General features: G+C 39.2%; 1 protein-coding gene across 3 annotated transcripts in view; it reads right to left on the bottom strand.

Annotated features, from left to right (window-relative positions):
* Positions 1–2948: 2948 nt before the first annotated feature.
* Positions 2949–19377, bottom strand: part of WDTC1 (WD and tetratricopeptide repeats 1) — a 60915-nt gene continuing 44486 nt past the window's right edge. For all 3 annotated transcript variants that reach the window (XM_089686245.1, XM_089686247.1, XM_089686246.1), the window contains exons 9-16: positions 19210–19325; positions 19043–19118; positions 16779–16863; positions 11162–11335; positions 10842–11077; positions 7865–8030; positions 6181–6373; positions 2949–4057 (exon numbers count right to left, since the gene is read on the bottom strand). In XM_089686245.1, coding sequence (XP_089542371.1) covers positions 3848–4057; positions 6181–6373; positions 7865–8030; positions 10842–11077; positions 11162–11335; positions 16779–16863; positions 19043–19118; positions 19210–19325 — 1256 coding nt within the window. In that variant the 3' untranslated portion in view covers positions 2949–3847. The remainder of the gene's footprint in view (positions 4058–6180; positions 6374–7864; positions 8031–10841; positions 11078–11161; positions 11336–16778; positions 16864–19042; positions 19119–19209; positions 19326–19377) is intronic.

Consider the following 19377-nt stretch of genomic DNA (forward strand, 5'->3'; position numbering starts at 1 on the left):
GACTTGTGTGCAGATCTCACTGTAACATGAATATCTTGGAGAGAGCTGTGTATACATTGAGTTGCAGAGCTCACAGGTGAAATGGATATTGGGGAGTGAGATGTGTGTGCTGGATTGCAGATCTCACTGGTGACAGGATACTATAGAAGTAGCAGTGGTGTTTCCTTGTTTGCTGACTTTACAGGTGACATGGATACTGGGGAGTGAGCCAAGTGTGCATAGAGTTGCAGTTCTCACAGATGAAATGAACACTGGGGAGGGAGGAGTGTGCACTGGATTGCAGATCTCACCGGTGACAGGATACTATGGTGTAGCAGCAGTGTTTGTCCTGGCTTGCAGAAAAAAGATAAAGTGGTCCATCGAATCTGCCCCCCTTTTTAATTTATATGTTTTCTATTTTTTGTTTTATTAAACTTTTTGTCTGGGTTTAAATCTGTTTGTCCCAATCATGTTTGAATAAACTTATTGTTGACCGCTTTACTACCTCTGCTGGAACTCTATTCCAATCACTTAATACACTTTTGGTAAAATAATACTTTCCAGGATTAGTTTTGAACCTCCCTCTTGAGGGTGTGTCCCTGTGCTCCTAATATTTGCTTGTTATTGAAAATACTGTCGTCCTAAACCATACTCACCCCTTGATGTATTTAAATGTTTCAGTCATGTTCCCCATTTCCCTTCTTTTCTCTAGACCATCCTTTTTCAACTTTTTTAACATGGAGGAACCCTTGAAATGTTTTTTGGCTTCAGGGAACCCCTACTATTATATTTACAGCTCACGGTACATTAGTGTGATGGTCAGTGGGAAGAATGCTTCTTACATTTGTGATCACTGGGAAGAATTCCCCCCTTACAGATAGATAAAAAGATCACTGGTGTCAGTAGGAACTTATATGAAATGGTAGAAAGTGCTTATTGCCTGAGGAACTCCTAGCAACCTCTGAGGAACCCTAGTTGAGAAACCCTGCTCTATACTGTACATATTAAATTCCTGAAGTCTCTTCAGATATGTTTTATCCTTCTGACCTATTACAATATCTCATCTCTGGACTCATTCTAACTTATCAATATCTTTTTGTAAGTGAGGTCTCCAGAATTGGCCACAGTATTCTAAATAAGGTCTAACTAAAGATCTATACATGGGAATCAGTACCTTCTTCCTCCTGCCGGTGACCCCTCTAGTGATGCATCCTAGCATTCTATTTGTTTTCCCTATTGCCTGGTCACATGGTTTGCTTATTTTGCAATAATCTAAAATAAGTACCCCCAATTCTCTTTCGTCTGTAGTGCTGGCCAAAGCTGTACCTCCAATATTGTACTCTGTCAAGGGATTCTTTTTCCCTGGGTGCATGATTTTACATTTAGAAACATTGAAATGCAGTTTCCACTGCTTTGACGAATCCCCCAGCAATACCAAATGATATTCCATGTTAAAGAAACCTTCAGTGATAACAACCCTATTGAACATCTTTGTGTCATCAGCAAAAGGACAAAACCTTACCCACCAAACCTTTAGTATATTACTTACAAACAGAATAAATAGAAGAGGACCTAGTACAAAGCGTCGTGTTACACCACTAGTGACTGGTCTCTGTTCTGAATGAACTACACTTACCAGTCTGGTATCTATCCTGAATCGTGCAAGAGTCCTAGCATGTACAACTTTTTTTATTAGATAATTATGTGGAACTGTATCAAATGTTTTGCTGAAATCAAGATAGGCTATGTCCACAGCACCACCCTGGTTCAAAACATTAGTGATATAGTAAAAAAATTCAATCAGATTAGCCTAACACGATCAGTAAAGCCATGTATAATTCGATCAGATTAGACTGACATGATCAGTAAAGCTATGCTGCTTTTTTAAGTGGTCAATGATCATTCTTATTAGGAGTGGTTCCATTAACTTGATTGCAACTGATGTTAAACTCACTGGCTGGTATGTGCCAGGTTCTACCTTACTCCTCTTCTTGTGGATAGCTATAATATTAGCTGTCCACAATCATGGGTAACTTTTCCTGTTAGAAGAGATTGATTAAAAAGATCAGTTAAAGAGGAGTTCCAGCTGAAAAGGAAAAAAAAAATTTGTCAGCTACAAAAACTGTAGCTGATGACTTTTAAAATACAGACACTTACCTGTCCCTCGGTCCAGCGGTGTCCTCACCACAGCTGGTTTCACTGGCCGTCTTCTCTCCCTGGCGCCTGCATCTTCAGTGTGGGCAGCCAGCTGTAACAAGCTTGCGGCTTCACAGCTGAGTGCCCACTGCGCATGCGCCGGAAGTGCTGCGCTTTGTGAATGGCCCCGTAGTCTTCTGGAACCTGTCATGTGTCCCAGAAGACTACGGGGAGAGGGTGGGGGAGGACAACCTCCACTTCCCATCACCTAGGCAAATTCAGCGGAAGTGGGAGCGGGCACCTGTCAAATTAGGGTACCCGCTCCCCCCCTGCGCTCCCCAAAGGTGCCAATCCTTAATGGGGAGCGGGGGACAAAGGCTTAAACCAGAACATCCCCTTTTGGGTGGAGCTCCACTTTAATGGTTCAACAACTATACCTTGAAGTTCTCTTAGAATTCAGGGATGAATACTATCAGGACCCATTGCTTTAATAAGCTTTAAACGAGCCAGTTCCTTTGCTACCTCAGTCTCTAAAAATGGGGACAGAGCAGTTTGTGCAGATATCATGGTTTGTGCAATGAAGGTGCAGATATCATGGTTCAATGGATATTGTCAAGTGAGATGTGTACGATGGATTGCAGATCTCACTGGTGATAGGTTACTATGAAGGGAGCTGTGTATTCTGGTATACAGGCTTCTAAATATAATTAAGTGCTATGAATTATGGATCAGTTCACAGCATATTTAGGTTTCCATTCAAATTCTACTATAATAGATGTAAAATTATAAGAGCGTCTATAATAAACAACAGTATAATTTACAAAACCTGTAACTTCTGCTCAGAAATAAAGTTTTTATTTGTAGATGTACATCAATTACAAATTGACTGGAGTCAATCACAGGTCTAGGACAGCTTTTTCCTGTTGTTAAACAAACAGGGTGAGAATTTGGTACTGTGTGCACCAAGCTCTTTATTAAGTTAGGGCTCATTAATCAGTCACAGCAGGCACTCTTCAAACTTAATTTCTTAAACCAACTTGATGGGTCTATTACATATTCTGGAACGATGAAAGAGGCCTTCATATTGGCTAACTTTGGAGATGCCATCTACAGATCACCCTTCCAGATTGTAAAATGTTGAAAAAGAAAAACACTTAAATAGCATCACAAAAGCACATATCCACACAACCGCCCTTATTTGTTTAGTGGCCATCATAAAAATCACCTCACTTCTCACATATTCTACAAATCATGTGTGAGGTAAATTAGTCTGGCCACAGCTATTTCCACATTTTATGGAGTTGCCTAAAGCAATCCTAGTTTCACTTTTCATGCCGGAAAGTCAGTTCACCAATCAAGAAACTAGTTGGCATCCAGAAATTCTCAAGGTTGCACACGTTGATACTATTGTATCTGAGTAGTATCCATTATATTATGTTGACACCTATGAAATTCCAAACTCCAGAAAATAAGGTGTGCATTATTCGGCATCCAATTTATTCTAGATTTTGAGCATGATCAGATGCCTAGTCATTGGTTCAGACATTTTGATCCAGTGGTGGCGTGGAAGGAGTGGGTTCTATGCCTCCATGTTCTTTATCCTAGACATTATGAGGTACGTCGCTCTGCACAGACTGCTTTGAAAGCAAGATGAGTGGCCATTAAAATATGGTCAAGCATTTCTAAATAAAGGGTATCCACCCTATATCCTACACACTTTCTCCTGTCAGGGTTAGCTGGGCCGACACTGCACTTGTCCTTCAGCAGAATCCTCATCATCTGATCCCCCACCACCAGAGGCTGGGCCCCCTCCACTGAGTCCTGTAATTCTGTACCCCATGTTCAGAAGCATTACTTCTAGTGGGTCAGCATTCATTCTCCGCTGGTTAGCTTGGCAGGCACTCTCCATATCCTGCACCACTCGCTTGTCAGGGCCTTCGCTCTGCAAACAGAAAAACAGTAATGTTTGTAATAAGGACAGTATTATGAAAATAATTAACAGCAAAAATTATTTGTACACTTTAAGGAGAATTCCAACCATGCATAAACCACCAGTACAATGGAGATTAACTGAGATTTAAACAATGAATGGAGGCCACATATCCACCTTGGAAGGATTTTGAGGTACGGTTACATCTGGAAAAGGGGAAGATTGGGCAAAATGGATAAGTGTGCTTTGAATGGGGAAAAAAGTGCCATAAGTAGGAGACCCATCCCATGACTGACGGGCCATGTGACCAGGCTATTTTCTTAAAGGATAAGTTCACCTTTTTGGCAAAAATAATAAGTGCACATTTTTTGCAGGAGCCTGGGAAGCATTGCACCAGGGATCAGTAGATTGTTAATGCCATGCAGGTCTCCTACAGACCTGTCAGAATATCTGCTTGCCGTACGGGATGTATGGCCAAGCACATATTCTGACAGGAAGCTTCAATGAACTACCACGGCGCTCCACACTGCACTTCCATACTTGATGATAATATTTTTAATATCTACATATTACATGTACACTAGGATATTTATCTTACTATTTCTCCACAATAGAAAAGAATTGTATTCTTTTTTTTACAGTACAGAATGCATGACCCATGATTGCAGTAATGTTTCCACTAGTTCTTGGTGAGGCATGAGACTAGTATTGCATTACTATTCTTTTTTACACCTCAAATGGGTAGCAAGCTGAGATCAGTGTTAGGCAGATGATAATCGCATTAAATAGAGAAAAAAAAAAAAGCAGTGCCTTAACACCTTCCCACCTGGCCTATAGCAGATTGGCAGCATAAGATGTCCTGTCAAAAGCAGCCATTCACGTGGCCGCACAGCGGTGCGATCTGTCACTGGCTGTGATATGATGACATATCACTACACCAGCCCATTGCCAGTGTCATGTGACTGCTGTGACCAATCACAGCAGATCATGTCGATTTGTATACAATGAATAGCAAGACAGGAAGCCATCAATTGTATACATTGTGTTGTTAGCTGTGATTGATCAAAGCAGTCACATGGTACAGACAGGGCCAATCACAGTCCGTCTGTATCATGTGATGAGCTTTGCCCAATCACAGCTAATCACAACAAAAGACTGAATGAATCAGTTTCATTCAATAACAATGACTGCAAATATCAATGAAATACTTTGGTGCTAGCAATCATAACGTGTAAAAAAAAAAAAATCCTGATCACTTGCCCAGAGTAGTTCAATGTTACTATGGTAACATTGTATTGCTTTGGTCACAGTGTGTTGAAAAACAAAATAGTAGAAAAAATAATTTAATTAAAAAAAAATGGAAAAATTTGAAAAAAAAAAAATTAAATTATTATTATTTTTTTTTAAAATACTGTTACCTGTGTCCCTGATCACCGCCACACCAGTTATATAATCATGCTGTACTGGACTGGTGACAGTACAGCATTCTACATTTTCCAAAAATTGTAACAAAAAATTACAACCTCCAAAAAACTCACCATGCCTCTTACTAAATACCTTGGACTGTTTATTTTCCAAAAATGGGTAATTTGGGGGGTATTTGTACTATGCTGGCTTTTTCGGGCCTCAAGAAACGAGATTGGCCGTCAGTACATTGATTGATCAGTTGTCCGATATATATACCATGGTTTGTGGACTCTATAATTTTCCTACAGACTAAATAATATACACTAATTTGGGGTATTTTCACCAAAGAAATGTTATTTATTTGCAAAATTTTATAACAAAAACGGAGAAAAATTTGTTTTTTTTTCCAAAAATTCAGGTTTTTTTTTTTGTCTATTTAGCAAAAAATAAACTCAGTGGTGATTAAATACCACCAAAAGAAAGCTCTATTTGTGTGAAAAAAAATTATCATTTGTTCATGGGTACAGTGTTGCATGATCGCACAATTGTCATTCAAAGTGCGACAACACTGAAAGCTGAAAATTGGCCTTGGCAGGAAGGGGGTAAAAGTGCCCTGTATTGAAGTGGTTAAATAAAAAATATTAATAGTAATTTTCTAAATTATTTATCCATGCAATCTACCATATTTCACTGCATGTTCCAAAATAAATAGATCATGTTTTACCCACCTCAGGACGTGGGCTCCATAGTCGCACAACAGGGTCAATGCCGCTCGTTGCTAGGAAACAGTAACTTGGGTGTGGCTGTAGACAATTAACTATAGACTCATCTCCTTGCAAAACCCTAATGAGGGCACAAGTCTCCTTTTCCCAGATGAAGAATGACCCATCATCTGATCCACTCACTATGTACTGAGCATTACTGCAAAACAAGAAAAGACTCAGAAATCCAATGATGACAAAACAGTAAACCAAAATAATGATTGCAGAAGCAATAGTAAATATTCAAACACTTGAGTTCCAGGTTCTATTTTAAACATTTTTAAAATGTTGCAGTTACATTAAAAGTGATCTGTTGTAGCAGAAGTGCACATTGGGGAATGATCAGGTCCTACGTAACCTCATCCATGAAGAAAAAGAAAGGAAAAAATCTACAGATAAAAGGGCAAATAATCAAAGAAATCTATTTACAAAAAAGAAAAAAAACCCAAACAAATACTCTGAATAATTATTGCACTTGTAAATAAACTCTCACACAGGTAGGAATATGCAATATTATTCAGAATATTTTCTGAAAACAGAGCCATTGTGCTAATATTGAGCCACCCTAACCAGACTTGATCTTATCTCAAAGTTATAATAATGGTTTATGCAAACATTATTTTTTATTCTGCGTATTAAAATGCGGCACTGAAAGGGGAAAAAAACGATCTAAATAAAAAGATTTGACTTTGACAATCTGGGGATATGGGAAAAGACTGGGACTGACATGAAATGCTACTTACATAAAATGGAAATTTACATTTCCTAAACTACAATATAAACAATTGACAATAAATTGGAGTAAATATGATAAATAATTTGAGCAACTAAAGGTATTATTGCAGACTCTGCCAGCAGCTAGCGTACTGTTCCATAAAGCAAAAGTAAGTGCTCATGTACACTGCAGAGGATAAACTCACGTTTAGGAATTGTTCTGCTTCTTTTTCAGCAGCCCCTGAACTCTCCCTAATGTTTTCCTATGTGTCCATGTTCAATGATCGTTAACAGGCTGTTGAGTTTACAGTCGTTTTTTTGAACACAGAAAACTTGCGTTCAGGAGTAGATTTTATCAGCGTTTCAAACGCCAAATGCTTGTAAACGTGGCTAACCGCATTTATAAGCGTTTGAACATTTTTTTTTAACTCTTCCATTTCCAGATGCTGTCCAGAGCCTTTTTTCATCATGAAAAATGCATGTAAAGCGTTTTCCCGGTACTCAAATTAACCCGGTACACCATACTTTGAGGTTTCGCATGAAAGAAAATATGTTAGACACTGCTGCAATACGTTTTGCACAGAAATTAGCTAGAACACATCCAAACACCACAAAAAAAAAAAGACAGCTAATCTCAACACATACTGCTCTCTCTGCTTCTGCTCTCTCTATTTCTCTCAAAATGTATGAAATAGTTATTTTTTTACTGTGCATTCTGGGCATTTTGGAAGGTCTCCTGAGGTTATCTTTAATAAACGCTTCTAAACGCAAACGCTCATAAACGCGCATAAAAGCGTATGCAAATGCAGCTAAACAGACTTTTTTTAACCTATGTTTTCCAGCAGTCAGTTTCCATCGTTCAGAAGTGTCCCGTGTACATGGAGCCTAAGCATATGTTTTCCCAGCCAAAAGTTTACAAAACTAGTAATTTGGTTACCTTCCCATGAAGCTGGCTTCCTTTATGTCTGTAGTAGTATTACAATGGCCACAGTATCTGTGCTTATAGTCCAGGCTTCGTTCTCTAAGCAGCAGTTCGTCCTCAGAGAGGGAATCCTTCCTGCCTCCTGAGCGGAGGCGGACAGAGCCTCCTTTTTTATCGTCCTCTGTGGAAGAAACATAAGGACAAATGACTGCATGATAAGGAGAAAAGGTTAAAGCTAAAACACATAACAGGTCTGGAAAAGAATAAAAGAAAACAAAAAGGTAAAATAAACATGGATTTTCGTAAAATAGTCTGCATGAATATTCATCCTGTTGAATTTATCAGTATAAAGCACTATAACCTGGAAAAACATATTTTCAGTTATGTTTTCAGTGTTTACCCTAAAATAATTCTGGACATGACACATACATTTACACACTTATCTTTCAATGTATTTGTTATTGTATTACAGTTAGACGTATGTAGATAAGCCAACAGCTCAGTGTTATTAGTCTCTCTCTCAACTTTTGAGATAGCAGGCTCTGGCAAAGCAGTTGTATATATCTTATGTATTTACTATAATTACTTATATACTATAATTACAAGTTAGAGTGCATACTAATGGTTTTAAAAAATGACATTATATGCCCAAGTGTAGTCAAAATAAAAAATAAAAAAGAACAAACAAAAATCAGCACAAGGGACACTACTGCTAATAATAGTGTGTGGTGTTCCCTGTGCTGCTGGCTCCTGATTTCCTTGAGAACCTTCTCCATCGATGCCCCCCCCCCTAAACCCACCACTGAAATCTTCTGGTGGGAGGGGGGTAAATAGAACTGAAGGAGCTGTAATTTGCACTCCTCAGGAGTGCCCAACTATGCTTCTCCATTCTGTCCAGCTCCTCCATCCAAAGAAACCGGCACTACAGCTTGTATGAATGAAACATGATCTTTGAATAGAGGGAGCGGACCTTTCAAAAATCGCCTGCCATCCATTCATAGATCATGTTTCATCCATAGAAGCTGTAGTAAGACTTCTAAAAATGGAGGCGCTGGGGAGAAAAGATAGGCTTAGTCAGGAACTGTTGATGAGCGCAAGTGACAACTCCTTCAGTTCTAATAACTCCCGTCGCACGGTAAGATTATGGCAGCAGGGGTTATGAGAGCATCAATGGAGGAGTATTTTAAGGACGCCTGGAGCCAGCAGAGACCGCAAGGGACACAACAAATTAAGGGCCCAGCCATGGCACTACCTTCCTGGAGTCTGCATGGTCACCTTGTGCCTGTTTGGGTTTCCTCCCACAGTCCAAAAGACACGCTGGTAGTTTAATTGGATCCTGTCTAAATTGGCCCTAATTTGTTTATATATGAATGTGAGTTAGGGACCTTAGACTGTAAGCTCTTTGAGGGCAAGGACCGATGTGAATGTACACTATATATGTGTAAAGTGCTTCGTAAATTGACAGTGCAATATGAGTATCTATAATAAAGAGTAAGTCATGTCCTTTTTTGTGTTTATTATTTAGACACGTACTGTATATCTATAACTAAAAAGAATATACATTTTCTCTAAATTCAATATAAATGCAAAGAATATGGCACAACTGCTGATCTACCAGTTGATCTTCCCTGAGAAGGCCATCCACCAACAAACAGTGTCAGATTCTGAAGAAGCTGCAGAGATTCACAGATGAGATGGGAAAATAAAATCATAGGACAACTATAACCCAGCTATTCAAATGCATGTGAAAGACTGCAAAAATATAGAAAAAAATGTTATGCAGTCTGAAATGTACCTAACAGCAAAACATTGATTCTTAAAACACACATAGGTACTCTGGAGTAAAGCACATTTCCAAATTTCTTGTGGTCTAGTCAAAGCCCAGACCTCAATCCAAATGAGCATCTGTGGCAAACTTAATTATTGCTGCTCACCAACATTCCCTTTCCAACCTTACACAGCTAGATAAACATTCCCAAGAAAGGGCAAAGTTGCAATTTTTCAGATGAGCAAAGCTGGTGGACCCTTATCCCAAAAGATTTACAGCTGTAATTAAAACAAAAATGTGGATCTACCAAGTAATAACTTGGGGTTAAAGCCAATGCAAAAACCACATCTATTTTTACCTTTTGTATCACAATAAAAATATTTTGCACCTACAAAGTCTTAGGCTTCTTTCATACAAAGGGTCCGATCATGTTCGCCTGTCACGTTTTTCAGGCAGACCTGATTGGACCCTCCATTAACTCCTATGTGTCCAGTTGTACCCACCTACTTCCAATCCGGATCTGACCACCTATGTCTAGGCAGACTGAATTGGAGAGCAGACTCTGCTGTCTGTTTAAACCCAACCTTCCATACAGAAGAGAGGGCTCTGATAAAATTGAGCGGACACAGATCTGTCATCTGCATGCTCTGTTCTGATCAGCAGGGGATCAACGGGCAAATCCTCTACTTATCTAAACAGATGTTTATTTATTTATTTATTTTTTTAAATCCAACATATTGATTTTGATTGCAGCGCAAAAAATCGCGTGTTGCAGCTGACACACTAATGATGCAATAAAAACAAACGATCTGACTATCAAAAAGAGTTTTCATTCGGTTTTCGACTCTAGTTATGGTTACTTCTGGAGTGAAGGAAATAAATAAAAAGGACCACTGTATTTTTATTTTCATGAAATGTTGTCCTTTAACTTTAAAATGAGAGGAATGCTTTGCTTTATTAAGGTAAAAGGGGAATTCCATTCAATGCTCTTGAATAGTAGGCAGTTACGTGAGGCTTGGGTACAAAAGCTCCCTCTCTAGGATGTTCACGTTCGCCTGTGGCTGCCCGAGTAGAATCTGAGATGCTTTAAGAAACTAGTCTAATAAAATAAAAATGTGTTCTACAAAAGTAGAATTATGAAACAATGTAAATGAACACATTACTGGTGTATAATATAAATAATATACAACATAATAAAAACATACTGATGCAAAGCATGCTTACGGTTGTCATTTTTGGAGAATAAGGCAACCCTGATATCCCTGTCAAGTGCATCACATGCACTGCTTTGAGCCTGCTCTGGGAACTTGACTTTGAACTCCTCCAAACAATCCAGTGCTTCAGAGACATAGCGGAGCTCAAATAAGCAGCGGGCTAGTCGAAAGTGAGCTTTGAGATGGGCTGGATTCAGCGCTAGTGCTTGAAGGCAGTCTCTTAGAGCATCATAGTGATCTCCATCCCTAACGGTAGAGCAGGAAAAGTATGAGAAAAAGCCCCGTATACAAATCACTATATCGGAAAACACAAGAATCTCCTTTACTTACCACTTGCGTTTCATATATGCTGCTGCCCGATTTCCAAATAACATAGCACTACGAGGAGCCCTCTGCATGGCTTGGCTATACAATTCAATTGCTTGGCTCCACTGTTGTCGTGCAAATGCATCATTAGCTTTTTGCTTCACCTTTTCTAGATGTGGCGGCAGCTCATTTGTTGTCCTAAGTACGGAGAGTAGAAAAAATGTCACAAACAAATGGTCCTATGGTAATATACGTATAAACTGAATATGCAGGCAGAAAAAAAGACAAAGTAATTTTACTGGCAAAATACTGGATGTAGATAGGAAAAACTAAAAAAAAACAGAGAGTTTATGTCAAGGCAATTGCTATGTTGCAATAACAGTTGATATTTAATTTTTCCACCTACACATGATGAGCTCCATGCTCAAACCCACGAACACAATATAACAAGAGGTGGCACATTATATATTGTATATATGCAGAAATTGTGATTATGCATTTTCAGCCCCAATATACATATTCCGCCACCATTACCAGAAGTAGTGGCCTATATAAAAAGAGTGGACTGGGGATACAGAGCATTCATTGTTCTGTGAAAGTAACTGCTAAACTGCGCAGCATGTCAAGTGTCTCTTAAGGAGCATTTCTTGTGTAAAAACCAGTGGACGCTCTTCTTTTTATGATTAGTTGCATGTATTTATATTTCACTCTCCTTTCCCAAATAAAAGCAGAGTATTTTTGTCTGTCCTTCCGGATTTCTCTCCTCTGCTACAAATTTTGATTATCTTCGAATTGCACCCGACTTGGAATCTCTCAATCCGGTTAAAGCTTTGCTATTTTCTACATGAGGGCACCTTTTCTCCAATGATTGGAGGATTTTTGGTTTGGGTTTTTCTCCTTTACTTCCCATTTTACTTACTGGTGCAGTCATTTGGACTTAAGGTTATATTATGATTTTAGTACTCACCATAAAATCTTTTTTAGAGTCCATCAACGGACACAGCTTGACGATATTAGGAAACCTACAGGAGTAATAAACATATTCTACATAGAAAACTGAAGGCCAGCTCCCTTCAGGGTATAACTCACCCCTCCCACCTGCTCCATTTCAACAACAAGTCCAAAAGAGAGAATGATAGCATATGAGGGCAGAAAGTGATATCCCTCATTGGACTCCAAGAAAGAGATTTTATTGTGAGTACAAACATCCTATTTTCTCTATTGCCAGGCTGCCAAACAAGCTGCTGATCAGGACTGTGCTTTCTATTCACTCCGGAGTAAATACCATTGTAAGTCCAGATCACTTCTGGTTTGTTCAGTTTGTCAGTCAAGCCCTGATGAAGGGGGTACTTAGAACCCTGAAACGTGTTGGATACTTCCTGAATTATACCCCTGACCTTTAATTGAATAAAGTTGTATCTGGACCTCTTAGCAGTAGTGTGGCGCTTCAATTTCAACTCTTCTTACATTACACTACAAGCCAAAGGAGACTAGGGAGATCCTCCAGGGGGTGTAGAAGCCACCTGCCTAGGAATCAGATCATTAACACCAACATTAATACCTTAAGATATCCCTTAAGATAACAATACCAATAAAATAAATATACAGGTCCAGCGCTATCTTTCCACTTTCCTCAACTATTGAAAAAGAACAGACAGGGCAGATATTTAACCTTTAATGAAATTGTTTTTCTACCCTAATTAAATGAAAAGAAACAACATGGACCATCCAAAGGCATGTGGGGAAACCCCCAGAAACTCACACCAGTGAAAATAAGACCTCCATGTGCAATGATACACCTTGCAAAAAGTAAATACACAAATATTAAGCATGGTCAGGATAGCGGAGTCCAAAGTGCTATCATCAAGAACCAGGGTTTGAACAACCAGGCTGTCCAAGATAGCAACAAGATGGGGAAGGGGGGGAATCAGTCCTTGGGATAACCAATTTGGTCAAACTGGTAGGGGGCCATTGAGTGCTGGCTAACAGATCAACAAGGTTGGCTTACCACACTCTCCGAGATACATAAACCATAGACATGGTCAGCCTAAAGTGCTACTACTGAGAACCAGGGTTTCAAATCTGTCTGAGAAAGTGAACAAGAAGCAGGGCGGAAGATCGCTCCTTGGGTTAATCAGTCTGGCCAATCTGGTCACAAAATGCTGGCTAACAGATAAACGACTTTAGTGTACCGCACTCTCCGAGACCAAATCTTGAGCTACAAGAATAACTGCAATACCCTCCACCTTGATTCTTATCAGCAGACGAGGGAAAGATATAGATCAGGACATATAGATCCTGCGACGCCACCAGGGCATGAGCGGTCCCACAGAGACAACAGGAGACAAATCTGTCCAGTTTATTGTTAAACCAAGAAGCTAGCAAATCCTCATCTGACAGCTAACATTGTGGACATACAGTATATCCTGGAAGCCCTCCCAATGAACTGCCAATTCTCCCGGGTCCAGCTGACAAAATCTACCTGCCAGTTCTCCATGTGAAATGTGCCCCACAGAGATCGCTGGAACATTAAAATTCTTCCAACGACAGGAAGACTCTACCTCCATTGACCAACTGGAACTACTTCAAAAAGGTGGATACAATTAGTCTCAGCACTTACGGGCAACACTGCAGTTTCCTCAACTTTTCCTAGGGCAAAAACTGCTTAACCTGAAGGAGAAGGCCCAAGTACTCCAAGTTGTATGATGAATAAGAGATGACTTTTCCATGTTCAAGATCCATCGAAAGTCCTCCAAGGTCCACAGTGTGATTGACATATTGGAGTTCAAGGCCAGAGAGGTCTGAACGCAAAGCAACACATCGTCCAAGTATCTGATGACTGCGACACCTCATAAACAAAGAAGACCCAAAGCTGGTGCAAGGACCTTTGTGAACAATCTCAGAGCTAAAGTAAGGTCAAAGCAAAAAAAAAAAAATCTTTGATAAACCGGTAAGATAGAAATGTGTAATGCATCCCTTATTCCAAAAGATACCAAGAAGGCTCTGCAACGAGTTTGCTAAATCTCAGCGGGCATCCACCCACCTCAGATGCAGCTGGGGGAGTCAGACCTTCATGTGGTGGCCAATTTAACTGCAGAGTTTGATCCTTTGATTTTCCATGGATGCTTATAAACCCCTGATTTAGAGGGGTAAAAAAGACTTGGGCCTGTACACTGGAACCTGACAGGGAGAAACAAGTAGACCTGTTTTTAATACAATCCTCCGCAAGGGAATAGAGTACCAAGAACTACTTAGAGGTAAAGCTATTGTTTGTCAGGGTTTTTCAGTTTTTTGTAGGAAAAAGAAATTGAAAAGGAGAGGAGGAAATACTTTGTTGCACTATTGGGTTTATATGAAACAAGCCCAGACACCATGTTAGGGGAAAGAATAGTGGAATGAGAATTAAATTTCACCTTAAAAGAGAACTACCTCAGGAATATTCATGAACCAGCTGAGACTGTGTGGCTATGTGCAGGCAGACTGCAGTAACCACGGGTTCTCTTTTTGTTCTCTGAACAAAAATGAGCTGTTTGGTCAAGGTGCCAGAAAGAAGTTTTTACTGCACCAATGCCACAAAAAAGCCCAGTTACAATATGCCTGACAACACCTTGACATGCCTAAGCAGGCCTTTTTGTGTCATTGATGCAGTAAAGGCTTCTTTCTGGCACCTCGACCATGCAGCTCATTTTTGTTGAAGTGTCATCATATTGTGCTTCTTCAACCACACTGTCTTGTTCCAGAGCAGCCTGTAGTTTTCTTGTGGTTACCTATGGGTTTCCCTTTGTATCCCGAACAATTCTTCTGGCAGTTGTGACTGCAATCTTACTTGGTCTACCTGTACTTGGCTTGGTATCAAGAGATCCCCAAACTTTCCACTTCTTAATGATTTAACAGTACGGATTGGCATATTCAAGGCTTTGGACATCTTTTTATGTCTTTTTCCATCTTTATAAAGTTCCATTACCTTGTTACGCAGAACTTTTGACAGTTCTTTTCTGATCCCCATGGCTCAGTATCTAGCCTAGTCAGTGCTTCCACGTAAAAGCTAACAAACTCATTGACTATTTATACACTGACACGAATTGCAATTTAAAAAGCCACAGATGTGGGACATTAACCTCTAATTGGCATTTTAACCCATGTGTGTCATCTTGTGTCTGTACCAAGGCCAAACATTTTAGGTAAACTTTTCATCATGGCCATTTGGGTGATTTCCGTTATCATTATGATTTAAAAAGGAGCCAAACAACTATTTGATAATAAATGGCTTCATATGATCATCATCCTTCAATAAAAGAGCATTTTGGCATGATCAATCATATTTTCAATATTAATGCCAAAATTTCACAATGTTTGCCAGGGTATGCAGACTTTTGCGCACAACTGTATTTCAGGGGTTGAGCTTGGCCCCTTAGTTCCAGTCAAGAGAACTCTTAAGGCGTCAGCAGAGCAAGACATTTTGGACAATTTGATGCTCCCAGCTTTATGGGAACAGTTTGGGGATGGCCCCTTCCTTTTCGAACATGGCTGCACACCAGTACACAAAGCAAGGTCCATAAATACATGGATGAGTGAGTTTGAGGTGGAGGAACTTGACTGGCCTGCACAGAGTCCTGACCTCAACCAGACAGAACACCTTTGGGATGAATTAGAGCGGAGACAGCGAGCCAGGCCTTCTCATCCGACATCAGTGCCTCACAATGTGCTTCTGGAAACATTCGCACAGACACACTCCTAAACCTTGTGGACAGCCTTCCCAGAAGAGTTGAAGATGTTATAGCTGCAAAGGGTGGGCCAACACAATATTGAAACCTACGGACTAACACTGGGATGCCAATAAAGTTCATGTGTATGTAAAGGTAAGCGTCCCAGTACTTTTGGCAATATAGTGTATATATAATGTTTGGGGGTTCTAAGTAATTTTCTAGCAAAAAATACTGACTTTTACATGTTGGAGAGGAATATCAGAATTAGCTTGGGGTTGAAGTGGATAAAAACACACATGTACCAGGAGATTGCACCTGCGGTAAATAACTGATTAATTCACATTCACTGTTTTATAAATACATCCCTATGTGTTTTTATTCTTTTCTTATATGATACAGATGTAACTTTTTTTGTTGCTTAAATAAAATGTTTTTATGGCACTTGATGGTATTTTGGTATAAGGGGTCACCTGTGCAAGCATTACTTTTAACCCTTCTTTGGGCTGTAATGGTGACATCACAATAAAGTAGCAGCAGTTCTATCATGTCCAATGCTGCAACAACCTGCAGTGTGCACTGGAGGAAGAAATTTTCACTGACACTAGCACCTCTACCCCTTTCCCTCAGCCTGCAGAAGCTGATTGATAAGTTAGTCCCTCTCAGTTCTATGCCACTGGAATAACGTACAGAAAAATCCCTCTAGAATATGTCACGTTATCAAGCTCAACTTCTGCAGTGATACCTCCTCCTTAGATGAATCTTTTAATCTTTAAAATAGATTTTAAAAGGGTTTCTTGGTATTATTTATCCTTATTAAGTTTTTTATGTATGTGCTGGAGATTTCACTACTGTGCAATGAATTTATTATGGCACCTTGACTTTCACTTTAGGCAAAAGACTGCATATATAAAAAGTTTCATAAGAGATGCTCCTACCCCACAACAGTCTTGGCATCATTGACACGCAAACCATTACTGTAGAAACTAAGTCCATTGCTTGTGGTTTTTCCATTCTGAACTTCTGAAAGCACAAAATTCACAGATAAACACAATAGTACAAATAAATCTACTACACCTACTACCTTACACAATCTGACACATTCAAGTGAAACTATACCTATTTTTTGTTTTAGGTGCAGTGATCTCTCCTGGGCCTTTACTACTCTGCATGTCCCTGATGGGTAGATCTTCACCATGGTCTAACTGTCATAACCAATGTTCTGCTGTGAATGAAATTTCCTGTTTATGCTCACTACAACCTCCATATACTCCTAAGGAGCTGCACTAGAAGACAAGGTGTTTGTTAACCACCTAAATACCGGGCACTTTTACTCCCTTCCTGCATAGGCCAATTTTTAGCTTGCAGCGCTGTCGCACTTTGAATGACAATTGTGCAGTCATGCAACACTGAACCCATATGAAATTTTTAGCATTTTCTTCATACAAATAGAGATTTATTTTTACTGGTATTTAATCAACACTATGGTTTTTTTTTCCGCTAGAAACTAAAATTTTGATTAAAAAAAAAAAAAAGTTTTTCTTTGTTTCGGTCATAAAATTTTGCAAATAAATAATCTTTCAACAAAAATTTAGGCTAAAATGTCAACAAACCACGATATATATCTGAAAATTGCTAAATCCTGATGTACTGACGGCCATTCTCATTTCGAGGCCCAAAAACACCAAGACAGTACAAATACCTCCCAAATTACCGCTTTTCAGAAATAGGTAGTCTTTATTTTAACCCCTTCATGCCTAAGGGAAAAACAAATCTTAAATTTTACAACTTTGACATGTGTTCGTAAACCGTACATATCAATCACAACTACTTTGTACATCCAGGTGAATTATACTTTGTTTTTTTCAGGACAAATTGGGCTTTCATTTGGTGGTAAATGGTAATGGCTATCTCCTTATTTTTATTTTATCAAAGGAAAACTGGCCCAAAATAGTAAAAAAAAATAATTTTTTTAAATTTAGCTGTGTGTTTCTTGTTACTACCATAACCTACCACCAAAGAACAACCAAAAATTAATTTTCCAGCTCTTGACGATCGCAGCGATACCATATATATGTATGTTATTTGTTGTTTGTACCTGTACTACAGCTCAGAATCAATAGTGCGCATTTTGTTTTTTGTTTTGTTACCTAAAACACACTAACAGACACTGATACCAATTTAAAAAAAAAAAAAAATCCTGACCTTTGACCCTGACCCAAACACTAACCCTGGCACTGCACTAAATCAAACCTTGTTTTTTTCTCTATGCAAGGAGAGAGAGAGATACAATGAGATACAATGCATCTCTCTCCTCCATTCAGAGAGAATAAAAAACCAAGGGGGGCGGACTTCACAGTAACGGATCACTGTGATAGCCAATCAGAGGCTATCACAGTGATCATATGACCAGGAATTGGGAGTCCCGGGTTGCAATCGTTAGAACGGGACCCAGGGCTCTCAGTGACTTTTTTCAAAAAAATGTATGATTTTTTTTTTTTACTCCTTTGACCAGAGCAATACAATGTTACCATAGTAACAGTGTACTACTCTGGGCAAGTGATCAGGATTTTTTTTTCTTTTTTTTACACATTATGATTGCTTATACCAGTGAATTTCACTGGTATAAACAACCATTTTTACTGAATGAAACGGATTGTTTCAGTAGTTATTGTGATCAGCTGTGATTGGCCACAGCTGATCACATGGTACAGATGAGTTGTGATTGGCCCTGTCTGTACCATGAGACCACTGTGACCAGTCATAACTAACAACACAGTTGTAAGCAATTAATGGCATGAAAGGAAACCATTCATTGTTTACAACTGTCATGTGATCTGCTGTGATTGGTCACAGTGATCACATGACACTGGCAGCGGGCCGGTGTAGTGATCAGCCATCAACGGTGTCCGGAGGCTGATCACTACACCAGAAAAAAAATGATATAAAAATGCATTTAGGTACAGCGTTGCATGACAGACTAATTGTCAAACTATCACAACATTGAAATCTGAAAAATGGCTTCATGAAAGGGCATTACAGGCTGGTATTTAGGTAGTTAATGAATGCAGTGCTGGTAAAAGCAGAGAAATATTAAAATGAGTATGTTAACCTCTTATTTACATCAGGATATCACACGTAAAGGAAAAAAACTACACATCTTTAATTGTATATATTGGAAAAAGTGTAAATCCATACTTACCTCCAGAATTATGGTGGGATTTAGGCAGTAAAAAAGTGCAAGGTCTTTGCTTGAACGTTAAATCAAACAGATAGACCTAGGGAACAATGCCATTTCAAACATTAGGAAAAGTTGAAATAAATAAAGACTGAAAAATGAAAATTATCTTTTTTTACAAACACCCTTACCTGCTCTCCTCCCATGTTGACTAATAGCTCAGTTCCGTCTGGACTGAAGGTTACATATGTGGCCACTAAAACACGTAACCGGTTGTTGTAATCTGGTAGCTTGACTGGCAGGTGGCCTAAAGAAGAATAGTGTTTGACGATTACGGAGATTTCATTAAAGAAATGGGG

Source organism: Staurois parvus, unplaced genomic scaffold (assembly GCF_062004578.1).
Source record: "Staurois parvus isolate SC_StPar_1 unplaced genomic scaffold, SC_StPar_1.0 ptg000394l, whole genome shotgun sequence".
NCBI classification, from domain to species: domain Eukaryota; kingdom Metazoa; phylum Chordata; class Amphibia; order Anura; family Ranidae; genus Staurois; species Staurois parvus.